At 40.6% G+C, this 26,658-nt stretch overlaps 2 protein-coding genes across 2 annotated transcripts in view; both read right to left on the bottom strand.

Annotated features, from left to right (window-relative positions):
- LOC135225712 (trafficking protein particle complex subunit 12-like) overlaps window positions 1-24,768 on the bottom strand; it is a 135,699-nt gene extending 110,931 nt beyond the window's left edge. Inside the window, exon 1 of the mRNA XM_064265080.1 lies at window positions 24,617-24,768. The gene's annotated coding sequence lies outside the window, so the exon portion shown is untranslated. The remainder of the gene's footprint in view (window positions 1-24,616) is intronic.
- Window positions 5,430-24,580, bottom strand: LOC135225713 (protein CASP-like). Its single transcript, XM_064265081.1, has 2 exons — window positions 24,366-24,580; window positions 5,430-16,267 (listed from the first exon to the last, which is right to left on the bottom strand). The coding sequence occupies exon 2, from the start codon at window positions 16,224-16,226 to the stop codon at window positions 14,118-14,120; it is 2,109 nt and encodes a 702-aa protein (XP_064121151.1). The 5' UTR covers window positions 16,227-16,267; window positions 24,366-24,580; the 3' UTR covers window positions 5,430-14,117.
- Window positions 24,769-26,658: the final 1,890 nt, after the last annotated feature.

The following is a 26,658-nucleotide window of genomic DNA, read 5'->3' on the forward strand; positions in this document are numbered from 1 at the left end:
GATAATCAAGAAGTATGAGGCTGGCATGCGACTGAGTGTGATCGCTAAGGAATACGGCCGAAATCTGTCAACGATAGGCACCATCCTTAAGCAGAAGGAAGCCATCAAAGCAGCTACACCTTCCAAGGGCGTGAATATTTTGTCCAACAAGAGGAGCCACGTGCATGATGAGATGGAGAGGCTGCTTCTTGTATGGATAAAAGACAAAGAAATCGCTGGCGATATGATAACCGAGACCGCAATCTGCCACAAGGCCAGCGCTATTTTCGGCGATTTGATTGCCCAGGCCAAAGATGATGGAGTATAAGGGACATCAACGCCAACCCCAGACTTCAAGGCTTCTCGTGGGTGGTTTGAAAAATTCCGGTAACAGACTGGCATCCATTTGGTGGTGCGGCATGGGGAGGCTCAAGCTCGGACATGAAAGCAGCCGAAGCCTTTATTAAGACGTTCGACGAGATGATGATCAACGAAGGTTACAGTTTTCAGCAAGTCTTCAACTGTGACGAGACTGGCCCTTTTTGGAAAAAAAATGCCTCGTCGGACGTACATCACGGAGGAATAGAAGAAGCTACTCAGGCATAAGCCTATGAAAGACAAGCTTATGCTCGCAATTTGTTCAAACGCCAGTGGGGCTTGTAAGGTGAAGCCCCTACTTGTGTATCATTCAGAGACTCCTCGAGCCTTCAAGCCCCACAAAGTGCTAAAGGAGAAGCTTCCAGTGATGTGGAGGGCTTATGTGAAAGCCTGGGTAACGAGACGAAGACGTCTCTCACCAGAGCTACCAGCCTGGACCACCAGGACCCGCAGTGCCTCTACAGCTCACCACTGATGCCAGCAACATCGCCTGCGGAGCAGTCCTGGAGCAGGTGATTCACAGGGCCCCTCAACCACCTGCCTTCTTCAGCAGGAAATTACAGCCCACCAGGACCCACTACAGCACTTTCGACTGCGAGCTACTAGTGGTTTACCAGCCCGTTCTCCACTTCTGCTACCTGCTGGAGGGGAACCCTTTCACTATCAGGATGGACCACCAGCTGCTGGTCCACGCCTTCACCAAAGCAGGCGACGCCTGGTCTGGCAGACAGCAGCGACACCTCACAGCCATCACAGAGTTCGGCTGCCCCATCCGCTTTGTCCCCAGCAGGAGAAACCCCCGTGGCCGACGCCCTTTCAGGAGTTGAGATCAGCTCCGTCCACCTTGAGATCAACTACTAGGACTTAGCCCGGGAACAAGCAGCCGACCCTGAGGTGCCAGCCTACTGAACTGCACTCACCTCCCTCTAATGGGAAGACGTGCCCTTCGGTCCCTCGGGAACAACTCTCCTCTGCAACGTCAGCATCGAATGATAACGCGCCTCCTGACAGAGAAGTTTGTGTGGCATGACATCCAAAAGGACTCTCAGAAATGGCCCATACAATGCATCCCATGCCAGACGAGCAAGATCAACAGGCACACCGAATCAGGCATTGGCAGCTTTCCCCAGCCCCAGTGGAGGTTCAGCCATATCCACATAGACGTCGTTGGGCCTCTTCCTCCGTCGGGAGGTCACAGATACCTCCTGACGATCGTCGATCAATCCACCAGATGGCCCGAAGTGACATCAATGATGGAGGCCCACCACCAGCCCCTGTGCAGAAGCCCTTCTCTCCAGCTGGATCAGACGTTTCAGAGTGCCTGATGACATCACGACGGACCGCAGGCACGCCATTCTGTCAGATTTGTGGGCCGCCATGGCTCACCTGATGGGAACCTTGCACCACAGCACCACCGCCTACAACCCCCGCAGCCAACGGTATGGTGGAAAGGTTCCATCACTCCCTGAAGGCCTCCATGATGGCTCGCTGCTTGGGCAACAACTGGAAGGCGCAGCCACCTTGGGTCCTCCTCAGTCTCCACACCCGCCCCGAGGGCAAACTGTGATGCATCACCTGCGGAGAAGTCAACGGGGAAACCTTGGCAGTTCCAGGCGAGTTTTTCCTGACGAAAACCGCTGTCCAGGACATCTCGATTGCCAGGCTGTGAGAGACTGCCAGGAAATTCACCCCCTTCCTCAAGACTTTCTCTGACAGGACAAGTCATTTCTGGCCCAAGGCCTCAGCCACCAGTGAACACGTCTTCATCTGTCACGACGCCCACCGGCCACCCTTGACAAGACCATACTGCGGCCTTCCGCATCTTCTGGCGCTCTGAAAAGCCGTACCTCCTACTTGTCCACAGCCGCGAGGATTGGGTCTCCGTCAACAGGCTGAAACCAGCCTTCCTGACGGAGGAGGACACCACTGAAGATGAACCCAGCAGACGCCCCAGAGTACTGCTGCAGAACTTGCTTTCCTGAGGTTCCCAAACTACACCAACGGTGCCGTGGCTATCCTAGGACAGCAGTCAAACCCCCCAGGACTTGTTTCAGGGGCAGAATCCTGCCGTCGGGCTCTCTGGAGGACATGGAGGACGCAAGCCCCCCGAAACAGCTGGTGTCATAGACTTGGGTTGCCTCCGCTCTCCAATACACTACCACGAATAATTCTCAGTCCTCCAGTTCCTGTTGTCACAAGATTTATCCTCCAGTGTTTACTGCCATAACCATTGTCTTGGGGGGGGGGGGGGGGGGGGAGTATTTGTAAGGACAACGCCTTTTCTCATTTTTATGTACATAGTTTTCCTGTCCGCATTGTACTTCATATCATTGTATTAAGCACTTTTCGGCCTTGCCATCAATATATCATTCTTATATGTTAGCTATTTGTAGCAAATAATATCCCTGTAAATAGGTTTGTCAAGAAACACAAATCCAGGTCACATCAAGTCATTTTTGTATCAGTATCAGTTGGCAAACTACATATCCGTCCGCACACCTGTTTATAACCTGTGGATACCTGTAATAAAGCTAGTACTGTTTCTACCTGCCTCTTTGTTGTACCCTCACACTCTTTTTGCAAGAGAGAGATGGTATGGGTGGAGGGTCGAAATGTGTCCTCTGGACAGATGTAGCCACATTCACAGTAACAAACAACAGGTGGGCAAAACTTAAAAGGAGGGCTTAATCTAAAACAACATGATCCCTATGACCCCAAGTTCATGCAGCACACAGTAAAATAACCCCAGTATCTGATGGGTTGGTGGTGTTTTTCCTTCTATGGCACTGGAAAACTCTATCATACTGCCGAAGAATCATACTGTGACCAAAGACAGTATACATACTTTGAACTCTTCGTGGACTATTTGGAAGATTGCTTTGAGGCCACCACCAATGGCTTCTTTCAGCAGGATGGTGCCCCTGCACATATCACAAGATTAATTACAAACTACGTATCTTGATTTTTGTGGCATTAATTACTTTCAAGACTGGCCAGGCAACTCGCCAGATCCGAATCCTATTGAGAACTTGTGGGGGATTATGAAATAGCAGTTACGGAATCGTGATGTCTCCTCCATTCCTAAGCTCGAGGTTGCACTTTGTGACATCTGGGACAATCTTGACCCCAACTACTGAAGAACCTGGCTCTTTCACTTCCACATCATCTGCAAGCCATCATCAAAGCCAAAGGAGGCTCGACAAAGTATTAAATTAGGATACTACAAGAAATCTTATTATTTTTTTTAATATGTACTTGTTTAATATTTTGACGAATACTCAATTAACTGACTGTAAGTTCAGATCCCACTTATAAACAAAAACATGTGTGAAAAGTCTGAACTGCAGCTCATGATATTGCAAGTCTTACAATCAATACATTTTTAGGTACGCATAGAGCTTGTTATTTGATCCCGAAAGTATGGTACATAGCTTTGAGCATAATTTTCATTCATGCACAATACCTAGAACTTGCTCTTCTTGAATTACCTATGGATTTTCCAAATTGAGTTTCTATTATGCTTATTTACTAGTTGCCTAAGTTTATGTTTGCTTACATTCCACAATTCCATCATTTAACCATTTATATTATCTGTCCGTCCTTCTGATTCCATTGTTAACACAAAGTTATTTGTGTATAGCAGCTTCCATAGCTACTTTTATAAAAAAATAAAGAACTGTTACTCTTTTTCCAATCTTTTGGCCCTATATCTTTCTTTCCAATGATTTCTTATACTACAGTACTGTGGTCAGCTCGATGACTGAATTTCCAGCTGTTTAGAGTAAATCACAAAGTTACTCCTCATGGTCATGGAGCTTATCGTTAGGCAACAATTCCTTTTTTGGTTCAGAAACTTCTCCACTTTTTGTCTTCAAATGAATGAATGAACACAAAGTAGGCATTAATGCAAAGAACATGGATATTTCCAGCTATATTCATCATTTAAGACAGTGAAAAAGGGAGTTGGAGTGGTTGGAGAACAAGATAAAAGATATTCAGAGAATAAGATGAAGTATATAGGGGATTTAAAGGTGAAACTAGAAGAAAACCCCCACAGTAAAACTATTCAATAGTAAGATGGGTTGGACCGCAAGATACAGTAGTACATGAAGTCTACTGATGGGACTAAACCTCCTATAGGGGACTCTTCACACATGTCACATATTCTATAGGTTCCTCTGACATAGCCATTCCCTCTAGTTCATACTGAATATTTTCAAAGCATTGTCTGTTCAACCATTACTTTATAATGTTGACGTATATGTATCTTCATTTTGACCAAAGGTTTGTTTCGCACATGAACAATGTTGCATTTAGTCGTTTTCACTGTAATGTTTTGAATATCTGCTGCAACTTTCCTCATCCACTTGAACATTGCGATTCCCCCTATGATTTCAATCTCCCCCAATCATTTTCTTTACCCTTGCCATCTACCTTCCTCTTAGCATCACTTTTTCTCCCTAAACAAGGAACCATGTAATAGTTCAATGTAACTCAACTTTGTCCCTAAACCAACTGTGGCACTCCCTGCTACTGCTAGACAAGACAACCACTACCATTTGTAAGTTATAGTGTTTACACAGTCATTCTTTGACTTCTTAACCATGTATAACTATGCACTTAGCTACACATCATTCTCAGTTTATCAGAAACAGATAGGGGAACAATTCCTCCACTGTCCTTCTGAGTCTTTGTTTGACCATGTTTCCCATCTGTATGTACCTATCCTGGCTGGAAATAGAGCCTAGCCATTTTGGGACTTGCTGTGCTCTAACGTTATCATCATTTAAGTTGAAGGCTTTAAATCCAATCTTTTAGAAATGTTACAAATTAACTTATTTAACCCTAACTCTTTTTGTGGCCAAAAGTTGTAAATTTAGCTTTTCTAGTCTCCTTTACTGGCTCACAAAAAAAAGGCAACTTTACTCAATGTCTATAAGTACCAATAAAAACTTCTTACTTTATTGGACTGCCCCAAATTTTTACTATTCAGTCAACACACTCAAATCAAAATCACGAGGCAAGACAGCCAACATTACAGGTTAACATGTAAATGAGGAAATAAAATGCAATTAATACACTGTGTGTATTTCCATAAATTTCTTACAAGTTAACAAAATATATTACTTTGAATGAATATAATTTATAAAGTCTATTGATTTGTCTAAAAATTAGGCATGGTAGTTAAAAAATGAAGTCTGGACTAAACTAAAAGACAGCTTTCACCCAAGATCACCCAATCTAACCGAGTTGCTCAATGCTAGCCAACAAAAACAAAAGCTTTGATCGATCAGTTCTAATCCACTTGTTTCTATACATGGAAGGAATAAACAGGAAACTAGATACACAACCAAACCTACTCAAAAACCATTCACACCAAATTTTAGAGACAGTTCAGCAACCAAATATGTATATTGGAATTCAAATTTGACAAATTAACACAAAACCAGCACCTCAAGTAAAATTTATACTGCAGGTTTTGTAAAGGTCGTCTGAAAGCTCATTATAATTCAACATAAAATCGAACTTTGCATTTGTTATAACAAATGCACATATTCATTATACGCATCTTTAATTAAAATTTACTACAAAGTTCCAGGAAAAGAGCATTACCATATACAACTTCATAAAACATTTAGCCAACAAGGAATTTTTCAATTCACTCAACAAAACTTGTGTAATACATACTGTAATCTGAGTGTACAAAATAACCATGTGACAGTTTTTAAGAAAGCAACTAACATACAATCAAAGTAACATTAATGACTGTAAAAAAATATAAATTACCTTATTTATGAGAAATCATTTGTGTAAGCTAACAAAAGCTTTAACAAGCTCTTTTGGCTGCCTGAAATTCTCCTTTATTAGACAATCTATCCATTAGGTTAATCCAAATGAATTCCTCATAAAAATCAGGATACATTATATTTACAGTTGCTATGTTCTTACTAAATTAGTCCTTCCTGGTATACACCATTTCTGTGAAATGGTTAAATTATGGCATTCTCTATCCCAGACTTCTAAATAAACTTTATAAAATAACAAAATTGGGAAGCCATTATAAGCTGCTATAGGAAGTACAGAACAAATGAAAAAACATTAAAGTAGTAATGGTAATGATGAAACTAACATTTTGAGGAAAACAATAGAATTCCACTTTACTACAATACTTCATATGACTGTCCATTACTTCCTACAAAGGCAAATATTTTTAATTTGGTAAGAAAATGGACTCTCCAGTATACAAATGCATATTGCACTATGAAATATTGTGCAGAAATTGTTTTAAGAAATCCAGTCTTCAGAAGCAAGACCAAGCCCACACAACATAGTTTAAATACAGTATAAGAGAACAGAACACCATTGAAGACAGAAAGGAACTAGGTTTTCAAGTTACTCTGTTCAGAGTCCGACAGATCATGTTACATGATGATTCCAAAAGGTAATTGACACAGATGAAATTACCTATCACTAAGATTGTTTTGTGTAATAGTACTAAATAACATTATCAGCAGTCAAATGTACATTCTAAGTCTGCACCTATTGAGGACTTGAGCAAGAATTAATTCTACAGAATAGAAAGGAAGAAATGAAAACCTTACTGGCAGTATGAAACAGCCAGTGCACATTCCCCCAGCTTACATCACTGGCACATACATCGGTAGGATGAAGTGCCTTTCATACGTTTTCTTTATTCAAACACAGGCACTAAAGAAAAGATATCCATGTGTCTGTCTTAAAAATCTCTCAAACATAAGGATGAACAGTTATGTCATCTGTTAACATGAAAAGGAGCTCTTCAGCAACAACAAAGATTATTTCTTGCCATTCCTTATCACATGGGAACTAATCTTGGCAATGACAAGTTTTTGATCTCCCATCAATGGATCCCAAATGTACTTTAGGCAGGCCTGAGAGCTTAAAGTAGAGAGGCAAAACTCCTCTAATGTTCATGCAATGTTAGTGAATAGCAAGAGATGTCTCCCCAATATCCAGTCTTACCATAACATGCATCTCTATAAAAAAGACGGAATATGTCTAGTATAGCAAATTCCAGTCCACTTTGGGAAGGTTTTTTAATTATGTCTCTGAAATTTACAAAATATCCATAACAAAGGAGGAGGCAATTCAACTGGTGATATCTTCCCCTGAAGAACTGCTGCTTGTCCTCACATACAGTATTACAATACATACAGTAGATTGCTACTGTTACTGATCACCCTATGCACCAAATTTTAATTAGAACATCACATTCTCCACTGTTAGCCTCCTCTCAAAGTTGAGTATAAAATCGAGACGGTTACTGGTCATCCTTACCAATAGGAGATCAGTCTAAATAATCTCATCACTGAAAACACTGAACAAAACAGTGATATAAGAGTTGAAAGTTCTCAGCCATCCACAATCAAGAAACCATTTCTAACTATAAACCAAATTTTGATAAACTATGTTAATTGTTTTCCCCGTGACTGCTGTCTGTTTGCCATGGACCAATTTGTCACCTTGTCCACAACTAGGCCATTCAAATTTTGAGAAAAGAGACTTATAGAATATGAAACTATGTTTACAATAAGAAAAATGAATCGGTAATAGATTATAAAAGGTTCCACCAAATTTTCAAAATATCAAAGGTAGTGTTGTAAAGACCAGACTCTGACCAATGGTTGTTAGTAGCCACAGGCAGCTATTTTAACATTACAGTAAGAACACTAATTAGGAGTGTGCGTGCATTGCTGGAAACTACGTGACATACAAAAGTCCTTTCATTTTCAACCAACTTCATCTAAATAACCAAGTATTTTTTGGAAACAACAGCAATAATAATTATTCTTTAACAATTTTCTATAAGTCTCCTTAGCATGGGACACCAAACTGTAACTCAGAAACTCGATACCCTATACAGTAGTCCGTACACAAAATGCCTTTGCAGGTGAAAATGGTACTAGAAAATCTTCAAGAACTTGACAATTAACCTGATTAACAGTTTTCTTTTTGCCACCAAAACAGAAAACTCTGAAAACAGCCACAATGAAGTTATGGTGACTTACAATCTAAAAGCTAATGAGGCCATTACTTTTACAATATTGCTAATGTACTGATATTTACATTTTTTAAATACTAATTTAACAGGACCATGAACATGTTCTATAATTCCAAGGGACCTGCTCAAAGGACAACATGAAAATTAAGGGACAGAATTTCTGTTAGGCAGGAAAGAGACTCAATTAATGCATGATAATTAAAAAGCACAAAGTGATGCAGTTAGGTGCTTAAGAGATACTAATGTAAAGTAGGCTGTACAAAGAAGTTTCAGTTACTGCACATTTTCCTGACAAGGATAAACCAGAACCACTAACCAACACCGTCAAAGTATATTAAAACTAAAACTCCCCTTTTGTTATAAAGATTAAAGGGTACTACCTTTATTTTTTTATGGTTACTTAAACATTGTCAACTTCAAAGGAGGAAAATTAACAAGTGGAATTTACGAGATACTACACAAATGACCAGCGGTTCTAAAATTTCCATGTTATAGACAACCACAGCTTTTCTTAGAAACAATTTTATTATAAAAAACTAAATACATTACTATAAGGGAAAACATATTGTAAAATAAAATCTGTAAATCAAGAAAACCATTATCTATACAAAACATATTGTAACATAAAATATGTAAATCAAGCAAACCATTATCTGAAGTATTGTTTATCAAGACTGCCAAGTATCAACAAATATATATATGTATAGACAAAAAGTGGAAAACTGTCCTTTTCACTGTGTTAAAAGACTAAAATCCTGTGCCAACCTAATACATATTATAATTAACTAATACATACAGTATACTGTACTGTATTACCTAGACCATATTCCAACCTACCCTCAAATTTTGCACAATCTCCAAAAGTTTTGAAATAATCAGAATCTGCAACCATCTAAACCTACAAGAATTTATCCAGATCTTCAAAAAACTGAATCTGATTATATTATGAGATACTGTGTGAAGAAAACAAACCAGGAGAGATGAGAATACTGTAAATGATCTCCTTCCAACTTGGTTGCTGAGGATACTAGGAAGAATTTATTTGAAACAGTAGTTTTCATTTGTATGTACTAAGAGTTTTGAGTCTGTTACTTATACATACTATCTTAGGAATTCCAAAATGCACCATATAATGTAAAGTACATACTAATTAGCAAAATTATCTATATCCTAAACACTTAATGTTTCACATTAAGAATACAACCTTCCACCTAAAACAAAAACTATTTATATATAAAAGACCAAAAGCTGTAAAATCTTGACATCTTAACTAACCCACCCATACAAAGCTTGTACTTGAATGACACTATTAGATCAATCAAAAAGTTTTGTACACCAATAAATAAAACATATCCTTTCCCATAAATATAATATATTTTTGAAGTAATTTATATTTTTCTTAGATACCCAAACCAAAACCTTTAAGTAGGAGCATTCCTCAGCATAAACTGGAATCAAGTCATTGAAAGTTGGTGACACAGTAGTTAACGTTAACTGGTGACAGGTGGATGAGTGAGGTGCCCACTCACTTGCCCACATCAAACATTTTTCTTCAAAATCTAGCACTAAATAGGGCAGTTTACATGGGATCATAATAAAAGGGTCTGGTTTGTATACTTAGGAAAAATACGTACCTTAAAAATCTAAATTTTTCCCACAGTAATACAAAACCATCATCTTTTATAGAGGAGATTCACTCCAGGTGCAAGGATTAGTTCTCAACTAACTGGACAGTTGAATCTCAACCCAGAAAGCTATGCTCCTGATCATGAGCAAAAAAGCAATGATTCCCATAACTTCCTATACAATCTAGCACAGGAATGTAATACTGATATGGCCCTAAGCCAGAGAGATATATCGGACCTCTCATTCAGGGAAAACTTTGGAGAACCAAGCATTTACTAAAAAAGGGTAACAAGCCAGAAGGTAGCTAGTATCTAGGTCTATCAAAAACTAACAGGTTTAGAATGTAGCTTTACCAATCCCCTTTGTTAAATGGAGGAACAGAGGGAGTTGCACCTTTTGAGCCAAAGCTCTAGGATGCCCAACTTTGAAGTTTACCTACAATTTGGCCCATCCACCCCATACCCAGTTCTCCAGAGTTGGTAAGCAGTTTATCAGCATCAGTAAGCAATTTTTGGTGCCGGTAAGTGGTTTATCGGCATCGGTAAGTGCTTACGGTGTCGTTAATGGCATTTACTACCATAATTACTGTGATGTTCCAATTAGTAACGATTTTTGGCTATTGGTGCTTGGCTGGGAATGGAAACCTTGCCATTGACCAGGGACTGCCTATACCCTGTGAAAGAATTTTTTTGTCTAAGATAAGCCTGGAGACTTCATAACTTGTTGGGCAGCAACCACAGGTCATAAAAAGTGTGTCCAAGGACTTTGGGGTGATGCTGTTTAGGTAGAATGTGGTGAAAGTGGTCTAGTGGTGACATACACCTACCCTCATCACCTGTGAACCGACTAGAGATGGGCCAACGGCCAACTTCATGAGTTCTTGCCCAAATTGGACAAAGGTCATCCTCACAGGATGAAAATGTGTGATAAATATGTAAAGAAGTAACTACATATTAATAAATATTTGAAGTTGTAACAAACACAATAATGATAATGACAGTTGCAACACTTCTATGATACAGATTATATTACTTATGTTAACTAGTACTAGAAGAAGCAAAGGGAAGAGTTAGCAGGTAGTTTAGTGGTGTGTTTTGGAAAAAGATGCTTACCTTTGAAAACCTACACACGTCTGCACTGGAAGGTGGGGTAATTTTAGACAGCTGTCAATTTGCCGCTTTCTGGCACAATATTTATCTTATTCAAGGACATTGAAATTATTTGTATTTTGGAGAATTATCTGTTTATAAAAATGTATTTCCTATGAGTGTATGTGCATCACACCAGGTCAAGTGTGGTTGATTTTCACTACTTATCACATGCCTCTCCAACTTAATACGAGATTGATATTTCTGAAATCACTGTACCTTGGTCAAATATATTTAATCTAATTTAAATTATATGATGTTTTAATGCAACCAAGCCACAATATATTTATGACTGCCTGACTGCTTCATTAAGTAGAAAGAAAAGGAGTTTCTGTGCCTGCCAGTACTTAAAAAAAAAAAAGACCCTTGTACGATATTCTAAAAGGCTGGTTTCTCACAAATTGAGCTGCAGAGCTTGCACGAGGCACAAAAGCAGAAGACAGTCCACTTCCTGGTACATGGTAGTGAAGGCTACCTCATCATGTTGGGCTAACAGCAAAGGAGGGGCCACAAGGAATCCCTGTGGGTAACTTGGCCAAAAGCTAGATCACAATAACATTTGGCATAAGGCCAAGGAGGAGCTACAAAGGTTATCTTGAGGCCCAGAATGTCAACACTTGGTTGATCAATCAGTGAATGTCATGAGTAAAGGCAAAGATATCCAATCTCCCAGGGGCTGCTGAAAGGTTTTTCCCAAGCAAGACCAGGATCTGGAATAGGAAAGTCAAACACCTAGTTGATCACTCTGTGAATCGGACTGACATGCAGAAAGGCAAAGATATCCAATGTCCCAGGGGCTGCTAAGAGGTGCTTTTGAAGAAAGACTGGGTTCTAGAATATGAGAACAGAACACCAGGACCTGCCTTTAACAGTGTGGTGAATAAACACAACTTCCACCATGCAGGAAAATTGGAACCAATCAATTTTGGCTAACTGCCCTTGGTAGTTGAGCTGGTTTGTGCATACCATATGAGCAGGCCCATGCTAACATCAGGATGATCACTATGTGAACACCTGGGGAAATGTCACTAACCTAAAGCACATGGCTTTGAACTGGTTGACAGTTTCATTGCAAACAGTGCTGGTACCTCCTGGAAGACTACTGGAGTTTCTGGAATTACGAGTCTAGATTCACTAAAAGCATTAAGTCTCCCTCTCCCACAGAACCTGATATGGAACATGTTTCCATCTTTAACCAAGATTCCACAACACAGACTTTCATATGATATGTTGAACTTAATTCACTATTGATCACTATCATGGTGAATGACTGAAGCCAAACTGGAAGTCAAGGATGAGTGCTTACATGCACTGTTGTGCAAACACACATTGCAATCATGGATAAACCATGAACACCCCTAGCGTCTGAACAAACACATGCGCACAGATAGCCATGATATTTGCCATATTATAATGTGGTGACCTTCCACACATAAACCATGTGTTGCATGCACATAATCCAGGGAGTTCTTGACACACAAGAAACCATCCTAGGGTTCCCATGATACCGTACAGAGGTGACATGTCACATAATAAACTAATCCTTTTGCCTGCAAATATACTCAATCCAAGGATCTTAAACACCAACTTTTCTCTGAATACTTCCGTAGAAGTGTGCACAGTCCAACGAGACAGCCCTCATGTTATCAAAGTAAACAGGAAGATCTTGTACTGGTTAACCATCATGTTCAGAGAACTATGTCTCAACTCTAAGTCAAACACATCACTCACAGGGGAGGATATTTGGCACCACCCCCTAAAGAAGTAAGATACTCACTATTAGTCCAATGGAACTTCTTGTGATAGGGCTTCCATTACTACCATTTTTTTCCCCATAACCTTCTTCCCATTAATGGGAGAAGAGGTAGAAGACAAAAAGGAGGAAGAACTTGGTAAAGAGGATGAGGAAGACAATATAACATTGTCTTTCTTTATCTTACTCCCTCTTTCAGCCTTACTCTCCTCAAGAAGCACCATCTGAGGAGTACTGCCTGTACTTAATAGGTAAAACATTTGCACCGAAAAATCAAAAACTTTCAATTTCTTAGTGGAAAAAGCCAGAGGAACAGCAGCATAAGACAAATTGCTTGGCATACCAAGCTTGAATGTCTGAAAGTACTCCAGCAAATCCAACAATGAAGCATTGGCAAGAAGTGGTGAATATTCACCACTGTTTCACCTTTTGAGAGCTCTGCACATGAACCTGCGTTGGCACTATCAGAAAGAGCAGGCTGGTTTTCTACCTTTCCAAATGTAACTCCATCACAATAGCAAAGGGTAAGAGGAGAAGGGGCAACCCTAGAGGAAAGAACCGAAAGGATTCAGCAATATCAAAGACAGTTATGCCCTTTGAAAAATATGACAAACACTTTTTGGCCTTCCTCCATGGCTGCTAATTCTCTCCAGTGCAAAGTAGACCAGCCAGCACAATCCTAGCACCAATGCAAGACAATAAACTGGTTACACTAACACCTACGACATACAGAAGCCAAACAACCTCTCACATCCTTAACACCTTTCATTGTTCACTTTTTTTTATTCGATTCCATATTGAACAAAAACACAAACACCACACATACAAAAAAAAAGATGGAAATATTTCAAACAATGGCCAGTCAAGCACAGCATCATGTCTTAAATCAAATGCAATTGAAGAAAAGTGCTTGATGACAGCAGCTGAATGGGGCGACATACCCCCCTTAACCACCAACCACAAGTTCACTACCATCTTAGGTTTCAATGACCAATTCCAACATGCGCTAAGACATATTCCTATGTAAAAGATGATGGTTTGTATTCCCATAAATACAACTAGTACATTTTATTGCTCAAATATGAATACTATTAAATTTCTCAATACTGTATTTATTTTCTAAACCCATAACTCACATTGTGCCACTAACAGTTTCAATCACAGTTACATACGTCACCTTTCACCATCTACTCTAACCTTGAAAGTCATGGAAGTCACTGTGGCCATGAACTTGATGCATATGTTCAGCAAATTTCTGAGCACAGTCTGAAGCAAAGTCTCGCTTGCATGATTCTGTATGCGCCAATTTGTAGAGCACAAGGAAAATAAGGCTATGCACTAAAGCTGTATAAATAAACGTAACACTTCGGGCTGTTTTATTGCTCAATATAAAGCGACCCATTGAAAGAGTCACCTTCTCAAATGGACTGAGGGCTGCATATCGTCTAAGCTTTTCTTTCCGTGAGAATGATGAAAATGGGTCTAAGGCTTCTTCATACTGACTGCTGTAACGAGACTCGGCAGCAGTATCTTCTCTACCATGCTGCCCCTGGTAGGACTGAAGAAATCTAATTTTTTCATAGAGTTTGAGGTTATCAGCCCTTAAAGTATCTAACTCATTCTGAAGGAGAACAACTTGCTGACTTTTGCTTGTAAGTTCAACTTCTAGTTCATCATTTCGCTGACGGAAGCGCTCTCTCTGGGCTGAAACTATTGGCAACAAAGATTCTGCAGCCGATGTAAAATCAGGAGGGACACCACCTGGCACTGGAGTAGGTGGATTTGAATTGGAATGTGCCGTAAGAGCTAAAGGTGGAGTGCTGCTAGTTGAGGCCCTTACAGCTTCAGCTACAATTTCTGGCACTGACGATCCTTCTCCTTCACCACGATACATGGATGATAATGTCTGAACTGAGGAAAGATCAGATTCTAAACTAGTAATGAGTTCTTTTTGTTCAGACACTAAGGAATGCAAATTTGCAAGTTCCTGCTCTGTTTCAGCAATTCTCTTATTTGCCGAGGCATTTTCTTGCTTCAAAGCTGTGTTTTCATTTTGCAACATTTTAGTTTTCTCAAGCAAAAGAACTTCAAGTGGTTTAGGAGGGGTTGATGAGCCCTGCAAATTCTCTTCGGTTTTCTTCTGAGATGATATTCCAAATTCTACAGATTTCATTATGTTCAGTTCCCTTTTAATTTCATCATAATCTTTTTGCTGGCTAATTTTATCTTCCAATCTTGTAATACACTGGGCTTTGTCACTTAAGTCTTCCTCAAGTTCCTGGATCTGCTTGGAGGATGTGTCCCTCAAGGTATTTAGAGATAGCTGGAGTTGCTTAATGTCCTCAACTAACTGCGAAATTTCTTTGTCCTTTGAAGCCAATTCTATTTCAAGGGAGGACCTTGCCAAGTTCTCTACTGATGAATCCACTTCATTTACAGATGAAACAGAATTTGACATGCTGTCCATCTGTGCATTATGAGCAGCAGTCAAAGCTTCAAGCTGTTCCTTGAGAACTGCCAACTCTCTTTCTGCAATTACAGCCCTTTGATTTGCGCGTTCAAGATCATTCATTAGAATGTCTGTTTCATCAGATCTAGCAACATTTGATTCTTCTGATTTACTTTTTAATTCAAATAACTCGGACTGAGATTGATCTAAGGTGGACTGAAGAATCTGTGCTCTGGTCTCCGCTTCTGAGAGACGTCTCATAACAGATTCCTGTGTTTCATACAAAAGTCTCTCCTTTTCTGCATACTGCCGCGTCAATTCTTTTTCAAGTTCTTTAGTTTTAGACTGAACTGTTTCATCCATCAAATCTTCATAATGTTTCACCTTTTCCTTTAAGGCTTTTATGGTTACATCTTGGTTCCTAACTTCCTTAAACTCCTCATTGTACTCCTTAAGTGTCTCCCTTAAATTTTTATTCTCAATTTCCAGGTCTGCTAACCTTCCAATTTTCTTTTCCAAACCAGCACAATATTCCAAGGTAGGAAGTGGGTCACTGACATCTATCACTTTCTTGTAGACATTCAGAAATGCTCCTTCAACAAACTTGCTCCTTTTGTTGAGATTATCAATTTCACTCTGAAAACTTTTCAGCAATGGAGCGACATGCTTACGCACATCATCTGGAGTGTTCTTTTTGAACTCTCTTGACAATTCTACCAGTTTTTTACGTGAAACTTCTGACTCATCCTGCCTGGTAGCAATCCCTGAAGCAGTTTCATCCAAGTCTCTTTGAACAGCTGCCAAGTCAAAGTCCTTCCAGGCTGCTATAATGGCCTGTACTTTGATAGCCATGGTACCTTATGCCCATCCAATTGCATCAAATACCTTGGCACCTGGAAAAGAAACCAAATGTTAGCTAATGTATTTCAAGCTCTCTGATATATATACACACCAAAAATTACTTTCTTTTATTAGCAAAAGTATTAAGTTTCAAGCAAAAAAGTGATGTTATAAACATACACAAAAACTACATTTTCAGAGAACTTTGAAACACTAGCTACAAATGGATTCTTCTTCAAGTGCGACAATTTAAGAAAACTGATCTGTATACAACACTAATATATTGTACAAACATTAATGATGCTGTCTATAATATCACTTTTTTGCAATTACGGTATATCAAATCCCTGTTGTATGCATTTAGAAATTATAAAAAATCAAAAAGCTATTGTTATACATTATCTTCTAATGAAGTAACACAAACTACTGCATTAATATTGCTATTCTTGCTGCATCCAATACAAAATTTGCCTTCATGAAAACACAACTCCTGAAACACACACACACAGAGAGAGAGAGAGAGAGAGAGAGAGAGAGAGAGAGAGAGAGAGAGAGAGAGAGAGAGAGAGAGAGAGAGAGAGAGCACAGTTTACAAAATATTAATGATGTAAAATAATTCCTCACTATACAATCTCTAATTAGCTACTATTTAACAAGAACTAAAGAGAGCCTCAACTAACAAAATATGACAAATTTTCAAAGACAATTAGTATTTTTCATAGCTACAAACCTTCGGTCTTAACAATAGCATAATTTCTAGCGCCTAGCAGGATCCGGTTAAAAAACAAATGAATGCAAGGAATCTTGTGATAACTGGCAACACATTCATAGATCGGGTGAAGAGTGGTCAAGGACCACTCACCTACGCCACTGCATCAGTCTTTCCCAACTCGGGATGTCTTAACACACAGAGGCGCGGCTAGAGGCGGGCAGTATGCATAATGTTAAGACCTCAGGTTTGTAGCTATGAAAAATACAAATTGTCTTAGAAAATTTGTCTTTTATTCATACGCAAACAAACCTTCGGTCTTAACAATAGGATAGACTCATACTTGGAGGGAGGTACAAGACATCCTAAACTGGTCCTTTTAAGATAGAAACGCAGGGCCCAGACAGGGCACAACAAAAGCTCTTGAGCATCACCACCCACAAAGTCATTCAGTGATGGAATGGAAAACGAAGTGAACCTGTCATCGTGCACAGAGGGATTTTGGGTCTTGGCCACGAATTCCGGGACAAATTCGAAGAACACTGACCCCCAACCCCTGGTGTGCTTCACCTCATAGCTCAGACCGTGGAGCTCTCCTACCCTCTTGGAAGATGCCAAGACCAGAAGGAAAACTGTCTTGAGCGTCTAGTTCCTGTCAGATGAGCGACGCAAGGGCTCATATGGACTCTTAGTGAAGCTCTTGAGAACCAAGTAAACATCCCATGTTGGAGGCTTGAGCTCTCTAGGAGAACTCGACTGCTCAAACCCCTTAACTAGCAAGGAAAGTTCCCAGGAGAAGCTGTCGATACCTCTAAGGCGTAACACCAAACTCAGGGCCACCCTGTAAGCCTCTAATGGCAGAAATGGACAAATGTTTCTCGTCTCTGAGGAAGGTTAAAAAGTCTGCTATTCGCCGAATTGAGGTTGCGAGTGGAAAAAACCCCGTTTACGACACCAATCACAGTAGATTGCCCTTTTGCCTTGGTAAACCGCGGAGGTCGACTTTCTGAGACTGCTGGACATATGCCCTGCTGTTCTCTGAGAAAAGCCTCTCGCTCAGAAGATACTTGATAGCCTCCAACTGTGAGAGACAGGGATTCTACCGACTGGTGGAACCTTTCCGCAAGGGGCTGACACGGGAGATCTCGCCAAGGGGGAATCTCCCTCGGAACCTCTGACAACAGACAGCTGATCTGGGAACCATTCTGCCTAAGGCCACAGAGGGGCTACCAAAGTCATCCTGAGACCCTGTGAACTCATTAGCCTGTTCAGAACTTGACGGATCAAACAAAACTGAGGGAAGGCATACACCTCCAGGTTGTCCCAGGGATGTTGGGATGCATCCTCTGCTAATGCTAAAGGATCTGGGACCACTGAACAGAATATTTCCAGCTTCCTGTTGAAGCTAGTCACAAAAAGGTCCAGCATGGGTCTCCCCCAAACCTGGAAAAACTTGTCTGCTACCACTTGAAGGGACCATCTGTGCCTAGGATCTGATCCCGACGACCGAGTTTGTCTGCGACCGCATTCCGTTTGCCTGGGATATACCAGGCTCAGAGCTCTACCGAATTGCTGACCACCCACTGGTGAACCTCGACGGTAAAGGTGTGAAGTTGATGAGAAACCAGGCCTCCCTGTTTGTTCACATAGGCTACCACCATGGTGTTGTCCGACATGAGAGCGACAGAATGACCTTCTACCTTCTCCCGAAATTCATTCAGACCCAGGAAGGCTGCCTTCAGCTCCAAGACGTTGATATATTGATGCTTGTCCTCCAAACTACAAACACCTGAAGCGATGAGGCCGCCTAAATGAGCCCCCCAACCTGCAAGGGAGGCATCTGAGAACAGAAGGAAGTCTGGTGGAAGAGTATGCAGAGGGACACCCTTCGAAAGATTCTGGTCGTCCACCCACTAACAAAGGTCTTCTCTCACTTCCAGAGACAGTGGAACCTTTAACAGGGGTGAGTCCCCCACCAGAGACCAGAATTATCCCAGTCTCTCTCCATTGCAGAGACCGAAGATGAAGACGCCCATGAGGGACCAGCTTCTCCAGGGAAGACAACACACCCACAAGAACCTGCCACTGATGAGCTGACTGATGTGGTTCGAACAGGAAGTCGCGCGCCACCACCGGCAACTTCTCCAGTCTCTGATCCGACGGGAAACCTTTTGCCACTTTCGTATCGATGACCGTGCCCAGGTAGAGAATCCTTTGACAGGGTACGAGGTTCAATTTTTCCTGGTTGACTACAATGCCCAGTTCCAGACAGAACCGAAGTAGACGATCCCTGTCCTGCAGCAGCTTTTCCCTGGAAACTGCCAAGACCAACCAATCGTCGAGGTACCTCAGCAAACGGATCCCCTGAGCATGGACCCAACTTGACACGAGAGAGAAGACCCTTGTGAACACTTGCGGGGCTGTTGTCAGACTGAAGCATAGGACTTTGGACTCGAAGACCTTGTCCCCAAGAGAAAAGCGAAGGAACTTCCTGGACATCGGCTGAACAGGGATTTGGAGGTATGCGTCCCTTAAGTCTATCAACAGCATGAAGTCGCCTTCCCTCATGGCTGCCAACACCGAACGCGTGGTCTCCATCTTGAACCATGTCTTCCTGATGAAGTGATTCAAGGTGGTCAAGTCGCTCGAAGGTCTTCATCCTCCCGATGCCTTGGGCACCAAGATGTGACTGTAAAACCCCGGAGACAGATGCACCACTTCCTCTACCGCATCCCTGTCCAGCATCTTCTGCACTTCCTCCTGAAGAGCCAAGAACTTTAGAGAATCTGAAGGATATGCCTTCCTGAGCTGCGGCTTGTCTGACAGAGGAGGAGAGAAGTCGAATGGCGGTAGGTCCCCCACCTGAAGGACATCTACCACCCACTTCTCCGCCCCATAACTCCCAGTTGGCCCAATGGCCCACCAGGCATCCCCCCACCCGTGACGCTTAAGAGGGAGAGGCCCCTAACCTAACAACAGCCCACTTTACCTCTGCCCCTTTGGCCCCTTCTTGGCTTAAAGGAACAAGAGTGAAAGGGAGTCGAACGGGAAGGCCCTGCCGAACTCAAATTCTTCGACGGCCTACCAGGCAACGATCTTCTTGACTGCTGCTGGACAGGGGGAGGAGGAGGAGCCGGATGTCTCTGAAGACGAGACTCCAACTTAGACACGGCATGGTGCACCAGTTTGTCTTTGGTGTCAGCCCAGCGCCGGTCTATCACATTCTCGAGTTTTGTCTGAGGAAACAAATATTGGGACTCCAACAGATCTCCGTTCCTCAAACCCAGCAAGGACTCTGTGTCAACTGATCTCTCCATCCTAGACAAAGCCGTATCTCTTCCAATCAGAAGAAGGTTAGCCCATAAATTAACACTGAGGTGAGCCATACACGAAAACGCCTTGCCTCCGGACTGCAACAGACTGGCAAGCAAGGATGCACTCACCAACCCTTCTGGGGACCTGTCAGAAGCTATCTTGGCAATGACCACAGACCAGAAGTCCAGCCAAGAAACTGTCTGCAACATGGAGGCTGTCATAGATTCCAATGCTGAGGCATCTTGCGGAGACATGGATGGAGCCACTGACCTCACCTGCTCCAAAGTCAATCCCGGCTTCAGGCGAATGACGTCTGGGTTAAGATGGCACGACATCAAAACTGCAGAGTTCGTAGCATAGTACTTCCTATGTCTCGGAAGAGGCTGGGGTAGTAGCTTGGCAGAGCCCCTAGAGCGAAGCGAACCGTCCCGGTCCAAAACAGAGGCGTTAACCTGATGCAAGACAGACTGGATGTGCCCCGACAAGGGAAGCTGAAGAGATGATTTGGGATCCTGTGTAGCTCCCACCAAGGCTTCCAAGCAAGAAGGAGTGTAAGGTAACCAAGCCTGAGTCTTACTTTCCAAATTGTTGAACCCACGAATGAGATCGACAACTTCTGAAAAGGAAGACAAAAACTCTTGTGTGTCTGCCTCCTCCTGCTCCGGCAACGGACACCGACAACAAGAAGGATGTGTAGGCTCCTCTAGGGCACTTTCCCAATTAAAATTAACGGAAGGATCAGCAGTCAAACAGCCCGAAACACCAACTAACCTGTCTGGGCTGGGTCCACGCGTTGGCTCCCGAGACGAATCTACTATAACAATAGGAACATCACTACGTACTCCTCCAACATATGACTCATTAACATGTCCGTGAATGGCGATGGGCGTGGCAGACGTACGAACGTGAGTTGAAGAGGAATCTCGAACACTCGAGATCAAAGGAGAATCCCCCAGAGTCAAACTCTTGGAAGCACCAGAGAGAGAAGCAAACAAACACTCCTGCTGCACCAACTCCGTGCTCACCACCTTCGACCTCTTGACAGGCGCCTTGAGATCCTTACAGTGATGAATAGGCCTTGGAGAAGAAGGAGCACTTGCATCATATGCACGGACAGGGGAGGCTGCAATATGCTTGCAATGTGCATGGATGGGGGAGGTTGCAACATGCTCACAATGTGCACGGACGGGGGAGGTTGCAACATGCCCGTAATTCGATGCAGAGGACGAAGCAGTCACTCCAGATTGCATAAGAGAAGATACACTAACACTCCGAAACACCAACACTCTCAAGAACATGTCCGCATTGTTCCTCCCTCGTAGGCGAAGAAAGAGCATAGTCCTTAGCCTTCCAACGCTTCATATGCCGACGTGGCGTAGAGGGGGAAGAGGGAGAGGAAGACAGCACTGGTTTCTTATGCGATCTCTTCGCAAGAAGCGGGGACGAAGCAACATGTTTCCTTCCAGTCCTCCCAACCGACAAGGCAGCCAACTTATCATCCAAAACAGAGTCCAACCTCTTAAGCATTCTGCACTGAAATGGTAACCGAGAGTAAAAGAGTTTTGAAGGAATAATAGGAGGAAAACCTCGCTGTTGCATTATGAAACCACTGTTAGGAGAGGGTGGAAAGGAAGATAGAAAAAAAAGAGAGAATATACATAAGTGGTGGTACAGTAACAGTGAAAGCTGCCTCTTATAAAGCACCACCATGCATAACTTCAGCTCTACCACCATTATCAGCTGTAGACTTTAAATAAATGCTGGTGGCATACCATTCAAAAGATTGAAGTTGTGTCAACATAATGGGATATATGAAAGCGCCATACAAACTAAAATAAGGATGTGAGGTCTTCGTAAAATATGTTTTCAAGGCAGTTCTTAAATCCAATATGAAGTCTACTCGCATCCAGTCCCTTTTGTCTCCGGCATCGAGACCACGTCCTTCACAGCCTTCCCAGCACTCATTTGAACAATATTAGTGTATATATGTAATGTTTATTGATATTACTCAAGATTGTAGTTGTAATCAGCACAATGAAACAACATTTTGTTGCCTATATTAGTGAAAGTATGACGTCTTATTCCCAGGGTCATGGTTTGAACTGAAATGCATTTTTACCTTGTAATCAGTGGTTTTATCCTTACTACCATTACAACTGAAACTCCACAATGCTTATTTGATTGTAATTATATAAATTTTGTTCTTAATTCACTCAAAATTGCACTTGAAATACATTGTGTGTTTGGTGATAGTGAAGCCATGGCGGGAACAATTTTTGTCTTAATGTACAGGGTGTCCAAAAAGGCCCAGTTTACCATTACAAATATTTATAGCTCAGAAACCATATAACACAGAGTAATGCAGTTTTTTGTAGAATAAAGTGCTCTGAATGTAAACTTTCATGTAGAACATTTTACAAAAAACTACATTACTCTGTGTTATATGGTTTCTGAGCAATAAATACCTTTAATGGTATTGGGACTTTATGGACACCCTGTATGTACATCTGACTGCCAAAAGCACCGGCGAGCAGACGACAGATTAGTGAATTGTTTATGACAAAACTTTTTAAATTTTTTTATAGCACTTTTCATTGATTAAAGTCTATATTACTATTTTTATTTTTATATTTTTAATAATAGTACCTATGCCTAAAATAAATGTAACCTTTAATGTTTGCATGCAAGGAATGGCAAAATTTCATCGTTGCCAATTTACTGGAGCTTCACACATACAACGATGCATTTACAACCTGTTTCCATGAATTCTAGTTGTTACAGTATTGCAATAATGATAAAATTGCTCAAATATTTATTTATATATGCTGCAAATAGCTATACTAACTTCATTTATATTCATGGTTTAGTGTAAGTCTTATACCCAGTTTGGAGTGTAAACACATACCAATTGGAAACACTGATAAAAAATAGGAAAGAACAAACAACAACATTGTAGCTACTGCTCACAGCAAAACTGATGACATTTGTGTCAGGAATCTAGTTACTTTTTCAACAACGAATATTTACAAATTAATTATCATGAATACGTAATAAATTTATGTAATTCATAACCTTGCACTAATGTTGCAATTATTTATTTCAAAATTATCTAGTGCACTCTTCTTCTTCTTCTTCCTCGCGAGTTTCCTTGGACTCGAGGACGATCTTCGTCATAGTTTAAGATTGTTGTGAAGTGTGTGTCCCAGCGTCTATGGGTAAGAGTGGTGTGTGGCTTTAGCACAGGAAATGGAAAGTTTATCGACACAAATGACTCCGCAAACATCGAAATGGTGTCAATCTTCTACACGTTAAGGTGTTTTAAGTAAAATTTTCAAAAGCATCATGGAGGCGTTATGGAGGTAAGTTTGCACTGTGCATGGCTAGACTTTCATTAACCTGTTTAATCTTAAATTATGACATAATTTTGTACTTTGGGAGAAAACTCTTATTTTAAGAGGAAAGTAGAGGTCTCGAGATGTTGCTTCCACGACCGATGACTCGTGACTGGTGTCCAGCTCTGTGTCAGGATGTGTTAAAGTACTTTTTCTGGAAGGTGGGTCAACAAGCGGGCAAGACTGCTCCAGGTAGTCCACACGGTTGCTTACCTTACACCCTATTCTGTGTTCAGTTAATAAAATTTCCAGTAGGCTAAACAAATCTCTGTAGGGCCCTTCCTTAGAATTACTGATAGGCTGTAGGGTAAGTAGGCTACTACCTAATTATAGGTACTAGTCGGGGTTCTTTATAGAATATTACCAAACAATAAGCCCCTAATCTGTGATTAGCCAAGTTCCCTTGGTGTACTTTTTGAGGTTACCTTTGGCCCTATGTCGACTGCTTAGGTAGGCTATAGGCTATACTATAGGTAGGTATAATCCAGCCAGGCCATAATTTGGCTAGCCTAGGTCTACCTCAATCAAGCAGCCTACAACTTACTAGGTACTAGGTAGTTAAGTACTACTACCTTACTACTAGCCTAGGTAGCTACTAGGTACACTGCAATTCTGGTTCCGTTAACAATGAACGAGCTACCTACCTAGAATCTTTAATAGGCTAGATAGCCTATACTAGGTAGGTAGGTACAATGCACGCACCTTAAAATCACACTATTAATTAATGTAAATTACCTGAAAAATACACTAAGGACAAGTATATACCTATAGCTAGGTAATCAGAATCATCTCCAAAAACAGGGGCTAGACTGGCCAAGCAACTTGACATGGCACAGATTGGTCGACGATATTCTTCCCCAAAATTTTACGTCTTTAGATATAAACATGTCGTGATGACAAAGGCTTCGCATCGATATCTCATGATCACAAATCAACCCATAAAAGAGAAACACGTAGTTTAAAAAACAAAAGGAAAATTTGCTCACCTTACACGACTTTACGTGGCACAACCCATCAGCAAAACATCTGACAACACCGGCGTTCGAGTCTTTTGATATCGGATTAAGAATGGCAAAATAATTTAAGAAATCTATTTACGGCCAAATCAACTATATTTCTTTATTATATAATATTTTTTACATTTTATTATGTTGTCTAAATTTTATTCAATCACAAATACTCAACAGTCGTAAAAACAGAATAGCAAAAACTGTTTCACGGGAAACGAACACTGGTCCAAATCCACTAAGTAAGTGTTCTAAGGAAAGTGGGAAATACGGGTCAATGATTTACTATCAGTAATTCTTATATATTGTGAGACACGATGTCATTATACAATTTACCTTACTGTAGCTATGTATGCCTACCAGAAAAAATTGCACAAATACTTATCTCAGATATATGTAAGTTATATTATCGTTTGTTTGCCAGGTAATCGCTCATCACAAAATCTTAATTTTCATAGCATTACTTTGCATATTTGAGATAAAATTGATTTCCCATTCAAGTTGAAGTATTCAAACAGAATGTTGCAATGTATGTGTACTTTCTTCTAAAGTAAATGGGGTAGTATCAAGTTACGAAACATTGTACTACGTACAGTACGCAGTGGACATATACATTGAGTAGATGTTCTTGCAAATCCATCTAACATCTTTGTTGGTCGTCTTAGTTCAGAGGTCCATATCAAGCTTCTTTGTAGTGGAATTGTAGTTACCTGAGGTTAACTAGAGCAAGAAGATAAATAAACACTACGCTTTTATATATAGAACATATACATCCAGTCATGCATGCATACATACATAGTACACACACACACATATATATAGTATATATATTATATATATATATATATATATAATATATATATATATATATATATATAACTACTTTAACGCCATTTATCTTCAATGAATTAAGATATTGTCTTTTGGTCGAGGATCTGGAGTAGTGGACTACTATCAGAGCAGTAGTTCTACAGCTTCAGAAAATGTACCATTAAACATCTGTCTCTTGATCAGTTGGATTTGTCTCATTTGACATAAACTAGCCAGGTAAGTTACTCTCTGGGTAGATCTCGGTATGCTGAACAAGTTTGATTCTATGCACTTTGTCATTTGGAGTTATTCTTAATTAAATGTAGGCGCGTCCCGCGAATAAACAAACACCCTCAATCTAGTTCAAAGAATATTTTTTAAAGTCGTCGAATTACGGCCTGGAACCCCGAGGTTACTCATAAATTCCAATTGCACCCGAGGAGGTATGAAATAATCTTGACTAACACATTAGAAACTGCTGCACAACATTATTATATATATATATATATATATATATATATATATATATATATATATATATATATATATAATATAGATATATCTATATATATATATATATTTATATATATATATATATATATATATATATATATAGGCAGGATATATTAATAATCAGTGGTTGTTTGCCCCAGACTTAGTAAGAAAAAGACTTCAGCTTTTCTAGCTTAGTTCCCGTTATCAAAATTGTTTATTAGAAAACCAGCTCAACTCATTATGGAGGGTGAGCTTAAAAGTTTTGAGAAATGTCAACTTCAACGTTAGTCCTATTTAAGATTAGTGTCATATATGCCCAAGTTGTGGGGCTTCTTTTTACTCACTCTAGCCTTTCTCCAGAGGGAAATTATAATAATTATTATATTAATATCCCCTTTTTTCCTTATCCAGCATATCATCATAAGAATTTCCGGAATTTGGTACTCGACAGAGTTTTGGCAAAGATAATAATCCCTGATTACCTTGTTTTCGGAATTTCAATCGTTGTAACGAGTAGCAGTCTGAAATAGGGTTTCTGCCATTGGTCTTTAGAATATTATGGAATGGGAATGGATTTTTTTCAGAATCGAAGAGTGCTGTAGAAATCTAGAATATGTTTTTGGAATCGGTAATCTGTAGCAGGAACCATTATTGTTGGAATCAAGAATCTTTTGTAGGAATCAGTGATTTATTGTTGCAGTAAGAAATCTGTCGAT

This window comes from Macrobrachium nipponense, chromosome 13 (assembly GCF_015104395.2).
Source record: "Macrobrachium nipponense isolate FS-2020 chromosome 13, ASM1510439v2, whole genome shotgun sequence".
NCBI classification, from domain to species: Eukaryota; Metazoa; Arthropoda; class Malacostraca; order Decapoda; family Palaemonidae; genus Macrobrachium; species Macrobrachium nipponense.